This window comes from Silurus aristotelis (assembly GCF_946808225.1).
Source record: "Silurus aristotelis genome assembly, chromosome: 11".
Classification (NCBI taxonomy): Eukaryota; Metazoa; Chordata; class Actinopteri; order Siluriformes; family Siluridae; genus Silurus; species Silurus aristotelis.
The window spans coordinates 28767078-28787488 of record NC_139584.1 but is presented as its reverse complement, the minus strand read 5'-3'; the positions used below and the strand labels follow the sequence as shown (position 1 = coordinate 28787488).

General features: G+C 40.5%; 2 protein-coding genes across 3 annotated transcripts; both read left to right on the top strand.

The window, feature by feature from the left end:
* Positions 1-1616: 1616 nt before the first annotated feature.
* Positions 1617-5885, top strand: ccn1l2 (cellular communication network factor 1, like 2). Its single transcript, XM_083554200.1, has 5 exons — positions 1617-2056; positions 2937-3150; positions 3559-3888; positions 4018-4214; positions 5527-5885. Exons 1-5 carry the CDS (start codon positions 1967-1969, stop codon positions 5830-5832), a joined length of 1137 nt encoding a protein of 378 aa, XP_083410326.1. The 5' UTR covers positions 1617-1966; the 3' UTR covers positions 5833-5885.
* A 3850-nt stretch (positions 5886-9735) lies between these two features.
* On the top strand, positions 9736-16036 carry LOC310733506 (LIM domain transcription factor LMO4-B). Of its 2 annotated transcripts, XM_083554802.1 has the most exons (6): positions 9736-9829; positions 9919-10028; positions 12009-12228; positions 13086-13182; positions 13926-14075; positions 15421-16036. In XM_083554802.1, exons 3-6 carry the CDS (start codon positions 12011-12013, stop codon positions 15427-15429), a joined length of 474 nt encoding a protein of 157 aa, XP_083410928.1. In that variant the 5' UTR covers positions 9736-9829; positions 9919-10028; positions 12009-12010; the 3' UTR covers positions 15430-16036. The 2 variants fall into 2 exon arrangements, with proteins under 2 accessions (XP_083410928.1, XP_083410929.1); XM_083554803.1 differs by lacking the exons at positions 9736-9829; positions 9919-10028 and having other exon boundaries at positions 11740-12228.
* The last annotated feature ends 4375 nt before the right edge of the window (positions 16037-20411 follow it).

Genomic DNA, 20411 nt, shown 5'->3' with positions numbered 1-20411 from the left:
TTTCCAGGAGTTCCCAACTCTGGTCACGGAGTTCCTTCAGTTCCGTTTAGTGTTTTCCCTGCTCTCATAAACAGCTCTCTAAAGTTCTAATGTGAGACAGGGGAAGCTAAATATGTCCTGAGTATGAACTGACGCCCAAATATCCTTAATAAACAGTAACCATGTGCCAGAGATTTGTACCTGTTAACATCACATGCTATCAAGGAATATAACACGGAAAATATCACAAATCCGATCTAATATGGATATAAAGTTTCAGAGTAGTATTGGACAATAGGTGCCAATACTTATAGTCTTTCTTTTAATGGTGTGTTTTTTATTCCCAATCACTACTGGTTCTTGAGCAAATATATCATGTGTGATAAGGTACATCAGAATCTGGTTCTTGATCAGATTCATCAGACTCTGATTGGATCCATCAGACTCTTCGTTCATGTTTTGTTCAGATTTATCAGAGGTTTTGATCAATCAGACTCCTGTTTCATTTGTGAAAAGATTCATCATACTCTATTTTGATACATCAGACTTTTAATTAATTTTTTATCAAATTTATCAGACTCTGTTTTGATACATCAGACTCAGTTAATTTTTTTATAAAACTCTGTTTTGTTACATCAGATTCTTGTTTCATTTTGTGATCAGATTCATCAGACTCTGTTTTGATACATCAGACTCTTGTTTTAAGATATGAAAAGATTCATCAGGCTTTTTATATACGTTAGACTCTTGCTTAATCTGTGATCAGATTTATCACATTATTTTAATGCATCAGGCTCTTGTTTCATTTTGTGATCAGATTTGTCAGACTCTCTTTCGATACATCAGACTCATAATAAAATTTTTTACCAGACTTAGTTCTGATACATCAGATTCTGGTGCTATTTGTATTCAGATACAAAAGTCTTTCTATCGTTAACATTTTGTAAATTTAAATGGAGAGCTATCCAGGTTAATCCAAGTTAAATATGGGGTGCCACAAGGTTCAATTCTAGGACCCCTGCTTTTCACAATATATATGCTTCCCTTGGGAAATATGATTAGAAGGCATGGGATTAGCTTCCACTGTTATGCTGATGATATCCAGCTATATAGAGAAGGACTTTCTCCGTTTTGCTTGAGATCAGATTTCACACACAACACACACACACACACACACACACACACACACACACACACACACACACACACACACACACACACACACACACACACCATTATATTCCATCATCTATTACCATGACAGATCTCTATTCTGAAACCTAAAGATGAATTAAATAACATCAAAACTCATAAAATCATCATGTAACATTTCTAATATGTTTTAGATTTTTTTTGTTTCATTTAATTTTTTGTTACTTTTTTTGTGTTTTATATACAAAAATTACTGGCTATTGGTCTAAATTGTGTGTTTCGCAAACCAGGCTAAATCAGGGCAGTGTATTAATGGTATGTTTGCTTCCTCTTAGCACTATTACCTAACTGAAAGGTCAGTGTGTGTGTGTGTGTGTGTGTGTGTGTGAGTGTGTGTGTGTGTGTGTGTGTGTGTGTGTGTGAGAGAGAGAGACAGAGAGAAAGAGAGAGAGACCTCCTTACTCACTTTGCTCACTTTTCTGTGTTCTTATGTCAGAGAAGGCCTGCCTCTCTCTCTCTCTCTCTCTCTCTCTCTCTCTCTCTCTCTCTATAAGGTGACCTGCTCCAGCTGTGATCCTCCATAAAGCTCCACAAGCCTCACACTCGCACCGTCTCTTTCCCTCTCCCTGGACTTCACTTGAGATTTCTCACCGGTGACTCGACACCCTGAGTTTCACATCTGAAGCACGAAAAAACATCATCACCATCAAAACCAGACTGGAGTCTACGGGGTATTTCTGACTGGATCTCTGAATGGACTCTTTTTAATCTGAACTCATTCGATTGTTTTGATTATTATTATTAAGTGGAACATCAGATTGAATCCGGTGAGGAGATGTTTTCTCCAGGCAGTGTGAGGATGCAGGAGGTCGTGTGTGGTGTGCTGCCACTGCTGCTGCTGTTTATATTTAGTGCTGCTGGAGAAGTGAGTACACAGGATCTATTGAGATGTTTTGCATGATGGTTAATCCGTTTTTTTTTTTTTTGATGAAAAACAGACACTTTTTTTTCCTTTAGTGCTCCTGATGAATATAATCAACCGAGGTTTGGAAAATTGGGTGCAATTTAGACAATTACACATGACAGGGAGGCTTTGTTTGCCAAGGACATGATTATGTAATGTAATATATATATATATAGGGACGTTTAAATGTGGTATTTGGATTAAACAGATACATTTCTATATAAGAATTGTTTAATTTTATTAGAAATTATTTTTTTCTGGAAACAGATCCATGTGGCTATAAGATATTACAAAATAAAAACATGCAGGTTTGCAAAAAAAAGGAATTCCCAGAAAATACATTTACATCTTCATTCTTAGTGTTAGGGTTCTTAGTTATAGGCTCCGCCCATATTTTTGAGCACTAAGAGATACAAAGGTATTGACCTTTACACCTTTACATATTATGCCTTTAATACTCTATGTGACAGTAGGCAATGTCACTGCAGTAGACTGCATATGGGAGTGTGTGTGTGTGTGTGTGTGTGTGTGTGTGTGCACGTGAGAGACCTATATTGTGTAGCAGTTAAACATTTGAGAAAATGCCTCCCCCAATTCCTTCCTCCTTCTTTTTCCTTCCTAAACGATCCCTCATAAAGTAAACCTTCATCCTAAAAGCTTCCTTCGGTATGTTGACTCGAGAGCAGGGTTCCTCTGTCTCGCTCCTCTTGCAGACATTTTTACTACAAGTAAAAGCATGGACAGGTCCCATGGACTTGGTTTCACTAACCAGACATGAAGACGAGAGGTTTTCTTTACCCGCTCCTCTCCTTTCCTCTCCTCTCCTCTCCCTCTCCCCCAGGTGACACGAGGCTGTCCTGGTCCTTGCTCGTGCCCCCTGACGCCGCCCTCATGCCCAGTGGGAGTGAGCTTGGTGCTGGACGAGTGTGGCTGCTGTAAGGTGTGTGCGCAGCAGTTTAATCAGAACTGTGGACCAGACAAACCCTGTGACCACATTAAAGGCCTGCGCTGCCACCTAGGGGCCGGAGGAGACCCGCAACGTGGCTTGTGCAGGGGTGAGAAACCACATTCCTGCAATATAATTTCACCTACACCTTATATAATTCTGTACAAGAAATTCAGTAATAGTTAATTCTCAGAAAAAAAGAGGTTCCTCAAAAGTTCTTTTAGACGCTCAAGGATTCTTCTTTTCTTTCTCATAGTCAACTCACACTAGGTTGAAGGTTCGAGGGCTCCCCAAGAGTAACAAATGGTTGAAGAACACGTGATGGTGCTATAGTTTAGTTTTTTTGTCTCGAGTCCGACAAGTTCCACATTGTGCTGAGGAACTTTAAGTAACATTAATCTGGTAAGGGTTCCAAAGGTTCCTCCTAAAGCCTGGCACCAAGTGGACCTACTATGACTCGAGGTGTAAAAACCCTCATTAAATTGGTATGTCTAACTGAAGTGTGTGTTCTTCTCAGCTGATTCTCAGGGTCGGCCGTGTGAGTTCGGAGGGCGCGTGTACCAGCACAGTGAGGACTTCCAGCCCAGCTGTGAGCACCAGTGCACCTGCATGGACGGTGTGGTGGGCTGCATGCCGCTCTGCCCCCACCACTTACCCCTACCCACCTGGCATTGTGCCAACCCTCGGCTGGAGACGCCCCCGGGTCGCTGCTGTGACGAGTGGGTGTGTGATGACGACAATCGCATTGATGAAGAGCCTCGGGACCTGCAGCCTACATGGCTGCATACAAACCACATCGACAAACTGCAGAGAGCTTTCACAGCCAGAGCAGGAGACAACCTCCAAGGTGAACCCATGCTTGCATTTGCATATTGGAAACTGACTGGCTCTTTATTATGATGCAATAAAAAAAAAAATTCCAAATGAGATGTTTCACAGACCTGTATAACTTATCTTACTCTTCTGGTTTCTGCAGAATGGACATCGCTGCACATGTCTCAAGTCCGGATTCCATCCGATTGTGTTCCACAGACCACAGACTGGTCCGAATGCTCCGCCTCCTGCGGTTTTGGCATTTCCAGTCGCGTGACCAACATGAACCCCCAATGTAAACTTGTCCGGGTGACGCGTCTCTGTCGGGTCCACGAGTGCGCCGCTGTACCTGCTCTCAGGGTAAGGAGAAGATCACAATCAAACGATTTAACCTTTAACCTCAATCTGATATCAAATCTATCTTGGGGTGACCCTGAATATTTGAAGATTGGATGCGTAGGTAGGAGGAGCCTGAGTCGACCAATCTCTCAGTCGAATCTTCGCAGAGGTTGATGAAACGAGGATAAGACTATTTTGGTTGTATGGGGGTGCTCAATGTCTAATTTCACATAGAAACAATATTTACGTCAAGATCATGAGACAATTAAGTCGTGGTAACAAGAAAACAACTCGAATTTTCGATATCATGATGATTTGACTATAATTCGACTAAAGGCAAGACTTGATTCTGATTCGACAGTGTAAACCCTTAGTCTGGGACACTCCTACAGTACACCTCTCTATACACTGCACTGACGTCTTTCCTAGAGAACATATCTTTAATCTCGTCAAGTGTAAACGTGCTTTTTTACAGTTTTTCTCAGATGAATTAGATCAGAAGCGAAATTCTTAAAACTACCTGTTCCTCCACGTCATTTATTCACACGTGCGCATCATAAAAAACATTTCTTGTTGCTTTAATCAAATTGCGAACGCTTTTGTACATTAATTTAATGGATTGTCTACGAGTGTCTGCTGTTTCCTACATTATCTGTTGTTCATGTTGATCAAAATATATTATACTGGTTTTTACCTGAATAGTTTTAACCCCCAAAACATTTTAGCATCAGTTCACTGTAAGTCATCGAATGCAAAACTATTAAACCAGTTGTCATCATCTGTTTTTTAAAATTTATATTAAATAATTTTTGGTAAATGTTTCTTGAAGTGATGAATTGTGCAGATGAATCTTAGATTTTTTTTTAAGAAGGGGAGTGAACGGCATCAGATCAACCAATGATCAACCAGTTCTCTAAAACAGGTCAAAGGTGAATCTTGTGAACCTTCAGTTGAAAACGGAGCAAAACAAAGAATTTTATATTGAGAAATCCTAAAACTGTGCAGCGTCACACTGAGAACACGAATAAACTTTTTGATGATTAAAGTACTTTTCATTCTGCTGTGTATGAGATGTTCATTGACACAAATACTTACTTTTGAGAGATGAACTGAGGATTTTGAGAAAAGTTCAGTCTTTTGCAAGAAATCCAATGTTTTCTGCTGTTTGTACACATATTTTTGAGAAATTCTTTCACTGGTTTACAAAAATTAAGGATGATTTGAGAAAACGCTCCGAAGCAACTGAGAAAAACTGTAATGGATTTCCTTAGAACAAAAGCCCCAGCTGTCTCTCGTCATCACTAACAAACATCTGTCATCGTTTCGTTAACAGAAAGGAAAGAAGTGCAGACGGACGCTGAGGTCCCGGGAGCCGGAGCACATCTCGTTCGGCGGCTGCACTACAGCGAGGCGGTACCGGCCCAAAACATGCGGCTGGTGTGCTAATGCCAGATGTTGTCGTCCGTCTGAGACTCGCACCGTACGCCTGCGCTTCCTCTGCCCAGACGGAGAAAGCGTCACGCACAACGTCCTGTGGATCCAACGATGCCGCTGCAGCCAGAGCTACTGCCGTGCAAACAGAGACGACTCGCCTCCATCCATCAGCCTGCACAACGACATCCATACCTTCTCACACTGATCATCTCACACCATCGTCTGCCACCTCCTTAAAGGAGGTTCAAAAAAGACTTTATGGTCTAAGATATGCTTTCCACTGGTTGGAGTGGAAGATCTCCTGCTATAGAGCTTTAAAGTTATTAAACATGAATGAATGTGGATCAGAACCTGACGTTACTGAGACCTTTACGGCTGAAATCTCTCAAACACACTCCTAATCTAGTGGACCCTCTTCCCAGAAGAGTGGAGAAAGAGCAAATAGGTGTCCACAAACTTTTGTCCATATAGTGTATATATGATTCATCCCAAATCTTCTTGTAGCTACACCAGATTTGATCTCACCAATTTGTATTAATTTAGCTTTAGGAAAAGGCTGTAAGTTCTTCACTTCTCTGTGATAATAATCCTCCCACACCTCAAGTGCTTCCAAGGAATCCCACTGCCTTCTTGAGCGGAAATTGTAAATTATTCGTAAGTTGGAACTGTATGTAAGTAGCTGTTTTGCTCAGTTAGCTTTGCTTTATTTATTCCTCCTTTCTAACTTGAAGATATCAGTTATATTTTTAGATCAAAATTCTTCATGACCTTCCATCTCAGTCGATGGGGAAGAACAACATGCACTAGTTCTACAGAAATGTGGACATGGATGTGATTTATTCTTTTGCAAAATTTCGTAACGAGACACGGTGGAATCACCAAGATGGACATCAGATGAAGTCTGAGTGAAAATTTTTTTGTTTTTTTACTTTGTATTATTCAACTTAATGACTGTTGTGTTGTTCATTACTAATAGACAGCAGAGGTTTTGACTTTTCCTCGTTTGTGTGTGTGTGTGTGTGTGTGTGTGTGTGTGTGTGTGTGTGTGTGTGTGTGTGTGTGTGTGTTTGTGTTTGTGTGTGGTGTGTGTGTTTTACTGGGTTATTTGTGGATAGCGAGACTGTAATACAGACGATTGTGTTGTACTCTTGTTTGTGTGTACAGTATACAGGCTTCACAGTCAGTGGAGTGACCGCGATTTTAGACATGGCTCCATTTTTTGGAGCGTACTGTATTTGATTTCAGTTCTCTGAGCTGCTCCTTTGTGTAAGTGTGTAACGTGTGCGTGTGTGTGTGTGTGTGTGTGTGTGTGTGTGTGTGTGTGTGTGTGTGTGTGTGTGTGTGTGTGTGTGTGTGTGTGTGCAGTTACCATGTTGACTGATGTTCACCTTCAGTTTTGAAGTCAAATATAGCAAATAAAATGTTCAAAAGATGACATGTTTCTGTTTTATTTGTCTAGACAGACAGACAGACAGACAGATAGATAGATAGATAGATAGATAGATAGATAGATAGATAGATAGATAGATAGATAGATAGATAGATAGATAGATAGATAGATAGATAGATAGATAGATAGAATACAACAAATAAAATGTTCAAAAGATGACGTGTTTCTATTTTATTTGTCTAGAAAGAAACAGACAGACAGACAGACAGACAGACAGACAGACAGACAGAAGTTTTTACGTCTACATTTTTTAACCAATCAGGCGCTCCACTTAAGACTTTGTAGACACATTGAGAAAGAAACACAGCCAGACAGAGAATAAAAGAGATATTTCTGATTTGCAGACTCTTCCATTTTCTTTCTCTCTCCGCACACAATACAATTCTGCAAACATCACACCCTTCTCCTAAATTCCATACAGACTTTTACCGTCTCCCTTCCTTTTCTCCCTTCCTGAACCCACCCACCCCCACACAGGGTCACATTTACCCCGAGTGATTGCAGTCGATCAGTCCAGAATATTTGGCAATGTACTTTTTTTGCTCCATGGTCAAAGCTGAACGTATAAATGAATTCTATTAATCGCCTGTCTTTCCTCTCTTCTGCGTCACGTGTAAAACAGCTATAGTTCCCGTAATTTGCTCTTTTACGTCAAGCCCAGAATCTAAAGGGTTTATATGTTTGCTTGTGCTGAAGTGGTTTTGGAACCGACACTGAAGTATGTGGTAAACTTGACCCGGTGTCCCTTGACAACAAGATGAATTTCACGAACAGGTAAAGGAGACATACTGTGTGACAATAGAGAAAGAAAAAGGAGAGCGTGTGTTAATCAACGCTAATTCATTGAGACAGTTAGCGTTTTGGCTCAAGGGCCTTTAACTATCTCCCGCCAAGATCAGATTTGGCCTTGAATTTTAACTTGTAGCCTAGAAACAGGAAATATATTTATCTTCCTGCCCCGTCCATTTCCTTTTCTCTTTCTCTTTCTCTTTCTCGAACGTGTCTATATGGACTCATCAGTCACTATATAATCAATACACCAGAAAACCACAATGGGTTCCTCTTATATCAAGTAAAGACCAGGAATCATTTAGTGTTAAACATTTGATTACAATCAGCTGATGTTCTTTCACAGTTTAGTTCTCACTGTAGCCTCATATCACTGGTTCTGGTTGATGGGAGTGGTCTTTGGTTCGATCCGATTTGACATTTCATCTGTTGTGAGAAGTTTGAAACATACAGCAATTCTCCTCTGAATCTCAAGGCACATGGTGCGTTTATACGGTGTTCAACACGCAAGTCTTCTTCTTTCTGCTCCCAATAGGGGGCGCCACAGCAAATCATCCGTCTCCATACCCCCTTGTTCTCTACATCTTCCTCTGTTCCTCCTTCCTGGTGTCTCCATCCTCATCATTCTTCTACCGATATACCCCATGTCCCTCCTCTGCACATGTCCAAACCATCTCGAACGAGCCTCTTCACCTTTTCCCTCTATTAAACTCGTTCTATATATTATGAGGAGTAGCTATATACACTATTAAAATTATAACCAGCTATGGGCGAAAAGATGAAGCTCTTCTGAAGCTCTGCTGCTCTCTACTGGTGTTCTCTAGAAGTAACAGAAGTCTGGAGGTTACACACAGGACAGAAAGTGCCCTATGTGTACGCAGGCCTCAACCTTCAGAGGTCTAAAGCGTACATTAAATTTATCCTGGACTAAAAGTACACGTCAAACACGCATAATATTATGACATTATAACATTATATGTGATGAAGTGAAGAACACTGATGATCTCTTCAACATGGCACCTGTTTTGTGGGTGGGATATAGTTATTAGGCAGCAAGTGAACATTTTGTCTTCGATGTTGAGGTGTTAGAAGCAGGAGAAAGAGGTGTAAGGATTTGAGCGAGTTTGACAAATCGTGGTGGATAGACTGCAGATCCTGTGAGATGTTTCTGGTCTGCAGTGGTCAGTATCTATCAAAGGTGCTCCAAAGAAGGAACAGTGGTGAACCGGCGACAGGGTAGTGGGCGGCCGTGGATCATAGGCGCGTGTTGGGAACGAAGGCTGGTTCGTGTGGTTCCGATCCAACAGACAAGCTCCTGTAGCTCAAACTGCTGAAGAAGTTCATACTGTTGATGATTGATGGGTCACGACTGTTTTGGGGGACGTACAATATCAGGCAGGTGGTCATAATGTTTTGCCTGAACTTACTCTATTAGAAGTTTGAGGTCACCAATTCCAATATGAGGTCGTAAAAAGTACCTGATTAGATCAGTACTTGAGTATTTGACTCATATTGAACAAAGGTTCAAAGGTGACCAAGACACGTTAGTGAAAATACAAAAGTTAATTTGTGAGATTTATTTCTTAAAATACAAATTAAATTGTACACCTCATTAACACTGCATGATCCAAGATCAACACAACATCCTCTTCAACAAGCCAAAATGAAACAAAGATCAAACAAGTCGGTAAATTAAAATCTTTAATCAGTGAACAAAATAATCCCCAAATTTATTGTGAAAACTGAGGAACTGGCAACAAGTAGGAAAGCCCTATTTATTAGCCACGCCTCTTAATCGGTTCCGATTGGTCGTCGGGGCTACAACTCCATGACGTCAGCTCGCAAGCGGATAAAATCAAATGCGCGCGGGCGCAGCGTCCAGCTGCTCAGAGCGGAGTGGAGATGGACGGGATTTGACGACTTCCGGTTCGGACGGAGTTTTTACTCTCATAATGATCAACGGGTAAGACGGAGGAAGCGGTCGTGTGAACAAATGAAACAAATTAATGGCAAATAATAAAAAAAATTAATTAATATTATAATATTATTTAGTTTGGAGAGTTTGACCGGTTCGGACTAAGAAAACAGCTGCCGAAACAAACATCTGGTTCTGGGCTTTTTTTTTTTTTTGGGGAGTGAATTTTACAAAAAAAAAGTTGAAGGTGAGTGAATTTTTTATTATTATTATTATTATTATTATTATTATTATTATTATTATTATTATTATTATTATTATTCACTCATGCTGTCAGACAAACTTGTGCCTAATTCTTTTTCTATTTCTAAAAATTTTTTTGTTTGCAACAGATAAATATTTATTAGCTTTCTGTATTTTTCTAATGAACCAATTTTTGTATTAAATTAAATATATATATATATATATATATATATATATATATATATATATATATATAGAGAGAGAGAGAGAGAGAGAGAGAGAGAGAGAGAGAGAGAGAGAGAGAGAGAGAGAGTGTGTGTGTGTGTGTGTGTGTGTGTGTGTGTGTGTAAAGGAGCAGTAAATGTGTGTACATAAAAAAAAAAAAATCTAATGAGTCCTAATGACATTATCAGTACACATTTCCTATCAGTGCTGTAACTGATTAGATGTCATAAACCGTTTTCATCTAATTATTGATCTTTCTCATCATTTCCCATCTGACACTTTTTCCCGGTGGTTTTTCTCTGATAATAATCATCCTGCACTTGTTTATTTCCATGTTCCTGCCCTGTTTTTTTTTTGTTTTTTTTCCCCATCATGATTCGTGATGATTCAGTGTCTGGATCTTGTCACGTCTACGCAAGTTTCATCATCACGGTCCACCTGCTTGTTAGGAAGCTCAGGAGCTTGGTCTTCATGGAAAAACTCATATTCCTGAATAGAAACCCACAGACTTTGTGCATCATACGGCTGGAGATAAATGTAGAATGTGGTGTTTTTGAGCTCTGAGTTGCGTTTACACTGTAAACCAGGCCTGGACTTTACATCAACACTGTGATGTAATGTATAATATAATATATATATTCTATACATACATATATAAAAGCACGTTCAGATAATCAGTCACATTTAAAATGCATAGATGTTTAACTTACAGTCCATAATAATTTCTGTGTTGTCATGGATTCCTCAGGTTTCTGCCACTGTATCAGTCTGTTTTAGATGGATCTAAGATCTAAGCATTACATGACATCATATAAACATTATTATGCTTCTTTTTTTCTTTTTTGTACATACCAACTGTGTGTGTGTGTGTGTGTGTGTGTGTGTGTGTGTATGTGTATGTGTATGTGTATGTGTGTGTGTGTGTGTGTGTGTGTGTGTGTGTGTGTGTGTGTGTGTGTGTGTGTGTAATATATATATATATTCCATTAATGTATTCATTATCTTTAGATGTGTATTTTATTTAGAGGTTGTTGTTGTTTACTGTTTAAATTGCGTTATTGAGATATTCTCCAGGGTTGTGTGTTTGTTTTGTTGCATGGGCGTACACTGATGCATGCTGTAGTAGAGGCTTGCTGTGATTAGTGTCATGCTGAAACCTTTCACTTGATTATTTCTGGAGGGTTTATGATTAATGTGTTGTAAGTATGGGGTTTCCTTCAGTGTTTATTAGGGGCTCTGTTCTAACCTGTGCAAAAAATATGTAGTATTACTTTACACACACACACACACACACACACACACACACACACACACACACACACACATTGCATTAGTTGGTCTGGATAATGGGTCCTGCCTAATTCTATGTGTGTATATTTGTGTATAAACGAGGCTGAACATGTACAGTGAGTTTACTCGTCTCTGATTGGATGAAACTGTCTATTTTACAATCAATTTAAACACATTTAAGATGCTGTAAGTTCAGGCTTCGTGACCTCTGATAAAAGTGGATGAAAGGTTCTTAAAAGTTTGTATTGCCATATTATGGTACAAACGTCTGCACTTTTTTAAATGAGTGTGAAATCCTCTTCGCTGGTATGGTCTCTCCGGATCGGGAGGACCGTTTAAACTCAGAACTTTATTTTACATTTTTACATATCACTCATTCTGACACTCGGACCGATGCTGAGGTTGTCGTGGTAACCGTTTGAAGAGTTGGACCGGGGTTTGACTCTTGTGCGTTGTTGTTGTTGTGTAGGCATGGTGAACAGTCAGGCGGTGGGCGGAAGCGGGTGTGCGTCGCGGGCGTGCGCGGGCTGCGGAGGCCGGATCTCCGACCGCTTCCTGCTCTTCTCCATGGAGCGATACTGGCACACGCGCTGCCTGAAGTGCTCGTGCTGCCAGGCTCAGCTGGGTGACATCGGCACCACGTGCTACAGCAAAGGGGGCATGATCCTGTGCAGGAGCGACTACATCAGGTCAGAACCCGGCGTGCCAAAACAAACAAACTCATAAACATGAATTGTGATTCAGATCGTAGATGTTTCCTGTAAAGGAGATGTAACATTTAGCGAGTCTCCAGTCTCAGCCGGTTCCCTCCAATGAAAAGTACAAAACATCAAATTAGCAGCGTTTCTCGTCAGATGAAAAAAATAATTGTCAGTATTTATACAGTGTATATACATAATACAGTATCGTATAAAATAAAACGACAAAAGAAAACAAAGGAAGCAATGTAGATCATATACCTGGAGGGAACCGAGTTCTTTCTTGGCCCTACTGGACTTTCATTGCGTTTAAACAGAATGGGCTGTAAATCCAGATGCTGACCAGGTGCAGGAGGAAGACACCATGATGTAATACTGTCTCACTGACTCATGGTTTGAGTCTGGGAATGACTTCCAGCTTCCCTTTTCTTTTTTTTCTTTTACTGTTCTCTTCTTCACCCCAACACCAATTCGCTGCATTCAAGGGTCAAATTTCAAACTCTACCCAGAGGGACAGGATGCTGTCTTGATTTGCCATGCAAATGAGCCGAGTCGATCTGATCCGAGCCGAGCCGAGCTGTGGAGCTCTTACTTCTATTTGCATCAGACTTATTTCCATTATGCACTTTTTTTTTTGCTTTTCCCAGGGCTTCAAAGCGTTGTAGATAACTCGCATTGGGCCGTAACGTGGCTAAGATAAGCTCAGGATGCCTGTGGCACTGTTTAGAACTCATCACTAAAAGTGATCAGCACTCATCATCGTGTGTGTGTGTGTGTGTGTGTGTGTGTGTGTGTGTGTGTGTGTGTGTGTGTGTGTGTGTGTGTGTGTGTGTGTGTGTGTGTTTCAGGTTGTTCGGCCACGCTGGTGCATGCAGTGCCTGCGGCCAGTCTATCCCTCCTAGTGAGATGGTGATGAGGGCGCAGGGCAACGTCTACCACCTCAAGGTTAGAGACTCGGCCCGTTTGCTTTCATCACGTCAGTGCCACAAACACTCTCCTCATTTAACCTCCTTTCGGTCCTGAGACCCCAAAAGTGTCTGGATACTCCAGAGATCGAACGCTGTGATTGGGGGGGGGGGGGGGGGGGGGGGATACAATATAATAATAATTAAAGAATAATAAATAATATTAAAAATGTAATAATAATATAATATTGTACTATTACCATAGTAATCAAATAAATGATAATTTGACTTCCATGAAATAAGATGTACTGTAAACCCCTGTGCTTAATGCGGTTTCAGCCTGTGAACTTTATTATTCTTATTTTTATTAATATATTATATTTATAAAAAAAAAAATTAAGCAGATGCACTTTATTCTGTAAATTATATTTTGTCTTTCTTTATTTAATTTTTTTGCCAAAAATTTTTATTTGTATTTAAAATGCACTCATGGGCCAATAAGGAAGTTTTTTTTAAAATATGATGTAATTTGGCAGAGAAATTCGCTTACAGGCTCCTGTAGACGTCTAGACCCATATCTAGTTTATAACTTTGAAATAAAATAAAAACAAATTATAAAAGTTTCAATGAGCAAGGCTCCACTTTCATGTCTTTTGAATTGTATTTTAAATTTTCTTGTCTTTTTTTATCTAGTGTGTAAATATAAAGGTGTGTATATACAAGTCCTCATTTTGTCTCCATCACTCGTGTAGTTGAACTTTTCCTCATTTTTTTTTTTTGTAGTGTTTCTCGTGTGCGACGTGCAGAAACCGCCTGGTCCCCGGCGACCGCTTCCACTACGTCAACGGCACCATCTTCTGCGAGCACGACCGACCCAGTGCCCCGCTGCTTGGTGCCCACCTGCAGGGCAACCCCGTGCTGCCTGACCAAAAAGTCAGTGAGGACTCACAAAACCTTTCACCATTTTATTTTCTTAGTTGTGTGATGAATCAGCAATTGCTGTGTCTTCAAAGACACGAATTTGTCATCATTTGCCAAAGATTACTTGCTGACTCCACCCCCTATTCCCACCCGTGCACATAAAGCTCCGCCCACAGAACAATTTGTTTGCGTTTATTTAGTACAAACTTTTAAAGCCGAGTTATGTTATTGTTAGCATGCTAGCGCTCACTCAGCTGCTCGAACAGTTTAATTCAGTGGTATTTGTCGCACACGTCGCACAAACGCTGGTTCATCTGCTTGAAAGCCATTAGAACAATACGCACAGGCTAAATTCAGCTCATGGTGATTTATGAGGATGTTTGCACGAGCAGATCCATGATGTAACTCGCACCCTGATAACTGAAATGTCCCTGCATTTTGTCTCCTGTACCAACATTGGTTGGTTCTGACTGTAAAGGGTTAAATGTGGTATTCTTTCCCCCCAACCACCACCAGAAACCAAAACACACACGTCAATGCCTGAAAGCCTCAAGGTTAGAACCTGGGTTAAACCGTGTTTCGTTTCCTGATCAGGAAAATAATATGGATGGATGGATGGATGGATGGATGGATGGATGGATGGATTGATAGATGGAGGATACTTATTTGTGATTATAAGGATTGATGGATGGATGGATTGATGGATGGAGGGATAATTATTTGTGATTGTGAGGATGGAGAGATGGATGGATAGAGGAAAAAAATGAATAATTATAAGGATGGATGGATGGATGGATAATTATTAGTGATTGTGAGGATGGAGAGATGGATGGATAGAGGGAAAATGAATGATTATAAGGATGGATGGATGGATGGATGGATGGATGGATAATTATTAGTGATTATAAGGATTGAAGGTTTGAACAATGGATTAATAGATGGATTGATGAAGGGATAATTATTAATGATTATATGGATGGATGGAGGGATAATTATTAATGATTCTAATGATTGAAGGATGGATGAATAGAGGGATGGATGGATGGAGGGACAATTAATGATTATAAGGATGGATGGATGGATGGATGGATAATTATTAGTGATTATAAGGATTGAAGGGTTGAACGATGGATGGATGGATGGATTGATGGATGGATAGATAGACAAATAGAGGGATAATTATTTATGATTATATGGATAGATGGAGGGATAATTATTAATGATTCTAAGGATTGAAGGATGGATGGATAGTGTGATCCCTACAGCAGGAGCTCCAGTTCCTCAGACGAGTTGTGAAAATGTTCAGCAGTGTTTGTTTGGGTTGACTGAAGCTCTGACTCTTTTCTCATCTCTGCAGGTTTGCTGAAACCCCGTTCTCCTCATCCTCCTCGTCCTCCTCGTCCTCCCCGTCCTCCTCGTCTTCCTTCTCACTCCGTCCCGCCGCCTCTCACGGATCTCCGGATCTCCCATGCATGCACTTCTCCTGCACTGACGTCCTAAAAGATCACACCTCAGTCAAGTCTTTACTTCGGCCCTCCACAGGAACTCCTCCTTCCTTCCTTCCTTCCTTCCTGTTCTTTTATCATACGCAGGACTCTTCATGCCCCCAGGTTTTTCTCGCTAACGGACTGTACAGGATTTCATAAAGACTCTGAAGACTTTCAGCGTGGAAGCTGAAGTGTGGCTTTGTGCTTTCAGTGCTCACGACTGCACTGCTTGTGCTCTTCTTTTTTATTTCTGTGTGCGTTCTTCTTTCTCGAGCTGACGGAACTGATCGGTGGATCATTTGATAAATTTTTTTTCTTTTGTATATACATTTTTTTTAAATACATTTATTGGACATGGCGAAGGTTAGAGGTGTAAATACTCCTGTGTTTTTTATATCGGTGCCACGTGTTACGGTTCAATCGTATGGTCGATATGTGACACTTATTTAAAACCACGTACACAATAAATGCTTTAAAAAAGAAGAAGGAAGCGGAATGTTTTTTAACGCCGGCTGATGAGGCTGAATGTTTATTGCTGTTTGTTCATGTAGTGATTAGCTTCACTCCCGTCGGTGCAAAACGCATTACCCAGAGGAGCGAGTCGGCTCAGAACATTACAGAAGCAATTAATTCTAAGGTGTGTGTGTGTGTGTGTGTGTGTGTGAGGCTGAACTTTGCTCTGATCCTGTGTTCGATTTTAATAAACGCCTAATCTGCCTCCCAGCTAATTAAGAGGAACTCGCAGCGTTTTATTCAGAGCCTGAAAACACTCACACGCATTAACTGGTTACCTTGTAATCAAATCACTCATCCCTCCCTCTCTTCCTCCTCCTTCTCCTCCTCCACTTTTTCCTTTTCTTTATTGTTTTTCTCCTTCATTTGCTCCTCCTTTTCTTTCTCCCCCTCTACCTCCTCCTTCTCTGACTGCTTCCTTCCTTCTTCTCTTTCTCCCTTCCCTCATTCATTCTCTCTCTCTTTTTACCCCTCTGCCTTCTCTTCTTCCTCATTCTTTCAGTCTTTCTCCCCTTCCTCCTCCTCCTCCTCCTCCTCCTCTGCATTCTCATTGTCTTCCTTTTCTGCCTTTCTTCATTCTCTACTCCTTTTTCTCCTTCTCATACATCTCCTCCTCGTTCTCCTTCTCCCTCCCCCTTTCTCTTTCCTGTCTTTTTTTTTTTTTTATCTCTCTCATTTTCTTTCTCTTTTCTCCCCTCGAATGAAGAAAATATTCCGACTCGTCTTATTTCAGATCCACTCCGATACCCTGCTCAATTGGACCGGACTTGAATTTGGATCGAGCTTTAAATCAAACAGAATCAATCCCTTATTTGGACAGAAGTAGCTTCTCTTCTCTTTTTTTAAAAAATCTTTTTAAGTGTTGGGATGAAAGTTGTATAAAAGAGTTATACACAAAAATTAATTTGCTACAGTTCCATCATTGTTGAGATGTTCGGTGATGGACGCTTCAAAGCAGAACTTTTCTGAGGTCCTGGGTCATTGTATTACTGTTTATATTAATTACAGTCCAAATCCTTGAGTTGCTCAGGAACGTCATAGATCTTTGAGCTGTAAAAGTGGAACCATCCTCAGCACATAGTGGTCTGTAATTGAGGAGAACTCCATCCAGAAGGTGGACATCAGGATGAATCGGGCAGATCCGAACAGAAGATCCAGGCATCTCTGGAGATGTTTGACCTGAACAGAGAGATTCAATATGAAATGTATTTGTAGCACGTAGAACTCGAGCTTTTTCCTGGAAAAGGCTGAAATACAAGAAATCCAAAAAAGCGTCCTGCTCACTTCCGGTCGGTTCACTCTGTTCTCACTCTTCAGCCCTGAAGAATGGAACCATGCACCATTTCAATGCGGATCCATTCATTACAATAACGCTCTCATCACGACGGATAAAACCACAGGCACAGTCCGTACACCCGGCACTCCACAGCTCACACATACCGAGCCTCATCTGCATATTACTAATTAGCCAGGCATATTCAGATGCCAATTAGCAGGTCTGGAAGAAAAAAATAACAAAAAAAAGAGAGAGAAAGCCTCTTAGCTTGATGAGCTTTATCATCGTTGAGGATTTAAAAAAAATAAAGTTTGCAGGTGTACGAATCGAAAAAACGTGTTTACGCTCACTAATTAATCATATTAACACATGCAAATGAGTCTAATTGCTTGAGCTTCCGTGCTTTATGCTGAGAACGAGAGAAAGAGTGTGATGGAGGAGAAAGTGTTTTAAATGCCACCCGAAAATAACAGAAAGCTTCTGATGCTCCATGAATATCTTCAGTGGTCCTGCATGGGCTTCCGGTACAGGGTTCGGCCAGGTGTGCAAATCTTCAGACCTTCAAGACTCCGAACATCTTGTTTTCAACAAACGAGTTGGACAAAAGTATTGGGACACCTGGCTCTGAAATTTTCTATTCACTTGAACTTGTTCTGGAATGATTATGCGCCAGCTCCATGAAGATAATGCTTTATATGGGATGGAGTGGAAGATCTCCCACTGTAGAGCTCTGACCCTTTTGAGCATGAATAAACACCTACTGCACCCCAGGCCTCCTCACCTCACCTTCTCCATAAAATCTAGTGGAACATCTTCTCAGAAGAGTGGGGATTATTATAACGGCAAATGGAAAGTAAATGTGGAATGAAATGTTCAAAATGTACAAAACAATCATTTTCATAGGTGTACAAAAACATTTGTCTACATAGCATCCATATAGACCTCCATTCAGGTGCCACTCCATGTGCACAAACCAGCTCCATGAAGATATGCTTTCCATGCGTTGGAGTAAAGATCAGACCTCAACCGTGATCTCAAGCTTCCGCACCTTTTCTCATCATGACCTGGCTTTACTAACAACCTTGTGGATGAACGAATCTCACACGATTTTCCACAAAATCTAGTGGAACATCTTGAAGGTTCTAGTGGTTCTAGTGGATTGACTGGAGTTATTATAACAGAGAATGTTGACTCGATGTGGAATGAGATATTCAGAATACCAATCTGGTCAATTGTCCACAAACGTTGGTAAAAGTTGGTTCTTGAAAGTTCCTGACATTGGTGTGCATTTGGATTAACGTTCACGATCACATCACTATTCCCTGATTTGGTTTCAGACACGATCTGGGTCACGCTGATCCTTACAGCCGTGACGTTATTCCAGATATGACCTTGAGCGTTCCATCACAAAAGAAGAAAAAAGAAAGAAGACAAACATTCCTTCGGCTGATTCTCGGGCCACACGGTGGTTCTATCGTAGGTGTCTTGTTGCTATGCAACAAAGTAAGAAGCCGAGGTGAAACCTTTTTAAGCCTGTAAGCTTCATTAGCATCAGCTGATGCAATTAGCAGGAAAAGGTTGACTGAGATTATGGTCTTCGAGTGCCGCGTTTTACTTTCTTCACAAATTAAACCGATAACTGTCATTACACTTTCAGTAGAACGAATATTTGACATTAAAAAGGAAAAAAAAAATGCCAAAAGTATTGGGACACACGACTTTTCCAGCCATATGTGGTTCTTCAGCAAACTGTTAACACAAAATGTTCAAGGCACACAATTGTGTAGGACGTCTTTGGATGGGGGAAATAGCGAGGGGTCGGAAATGAACACTTTGTTCATTTTAATCGAGTCTTTAACGTGACTCAGAAGAACAAGTCGTCTCAAAGAGTGATTCATCATTTACTACTGGATGCCCACGAGCAAAGGGAGTGAATGAATGAAGGATGCAATGAAGACATTTGTTAACATTTGCTGAAATAAGCAGAAGAGTTCAGTAGAAAATATTTTTAGAAAATAAACCCACACACACACACACACACACACACACACACACACACACACACACACACACACACACACACACACACACTCATATACACATCCGCATTTGCGGTCTAATAAATGTCTAATAAAAACCATAATTTTTCCACTTGTTAAATTTTTTTTTTTTTATCAATTTAATCGATTAATCAATTGAATCAATATAATAAAAAAGTGTATTTCATTCATTTGATTTATTCTATTATTCTATTCTAACCAAGCAGGTATTTATTTAAAAAATAAAATATGTGAACATTTGATGTTAATTATTATATGTAACAAATGTTAATTATAATAAACTGCGATAATAAAAACACAGCAACCAATTTAATGTTTTACATTTCTTTCCCCCTAACTGTCCCAAACCGGACCGTAAATTACCGAAGTACGTACCGAACCGTGAATTTTTGTCTACCGTTAAATTGAGCTAGCCAATCGGATTGCTGGAACCAGCTCGTGTTTTGAATGCTCATTGGCAGAAATTTGATGGCTACCTTTAGATTTCCGTTATAAGTAGGATTTAGGATTTTTCCAAGAAGGGATTTTCTTCTTATTTCCCAGTGCAGGAGACGTGGTGTGGTGATGTTACAGAATATGCAGGACAGGTATGATGGATGGACAGACATCAGATTGGAAAACATTGGAGTATACCTTTAAACTAGGAATTTACTGTAAATCCTACATTTTGATAGGCGGAGGGTGTAACCCCACACGTTTTGTCCCATCATAATTCATTATAAGTCATAAGGTTTAAGACGATAAGGATGATGAGGACAAGGAGGACGAGGACATTGTCTGCTTCATTACTGTCATGGGAACGTTCCTGAAGATATCTTCTCAGCTCAGTGGATGCGGTGACAGTGAGGGGGCCCTGCTACATCTCTTTCTCTCTCACACACTCACACTCGCTCATACACACTTGACAACTGTGAGCTGAGAATGTCAGCGAAGGAGAGAGAGATGGAGAGACTAAGAGACAGGGCACGAGAGGGAGGAGGGTGGATTGAGGAAGGCGGGGGGGCGCGGGGAG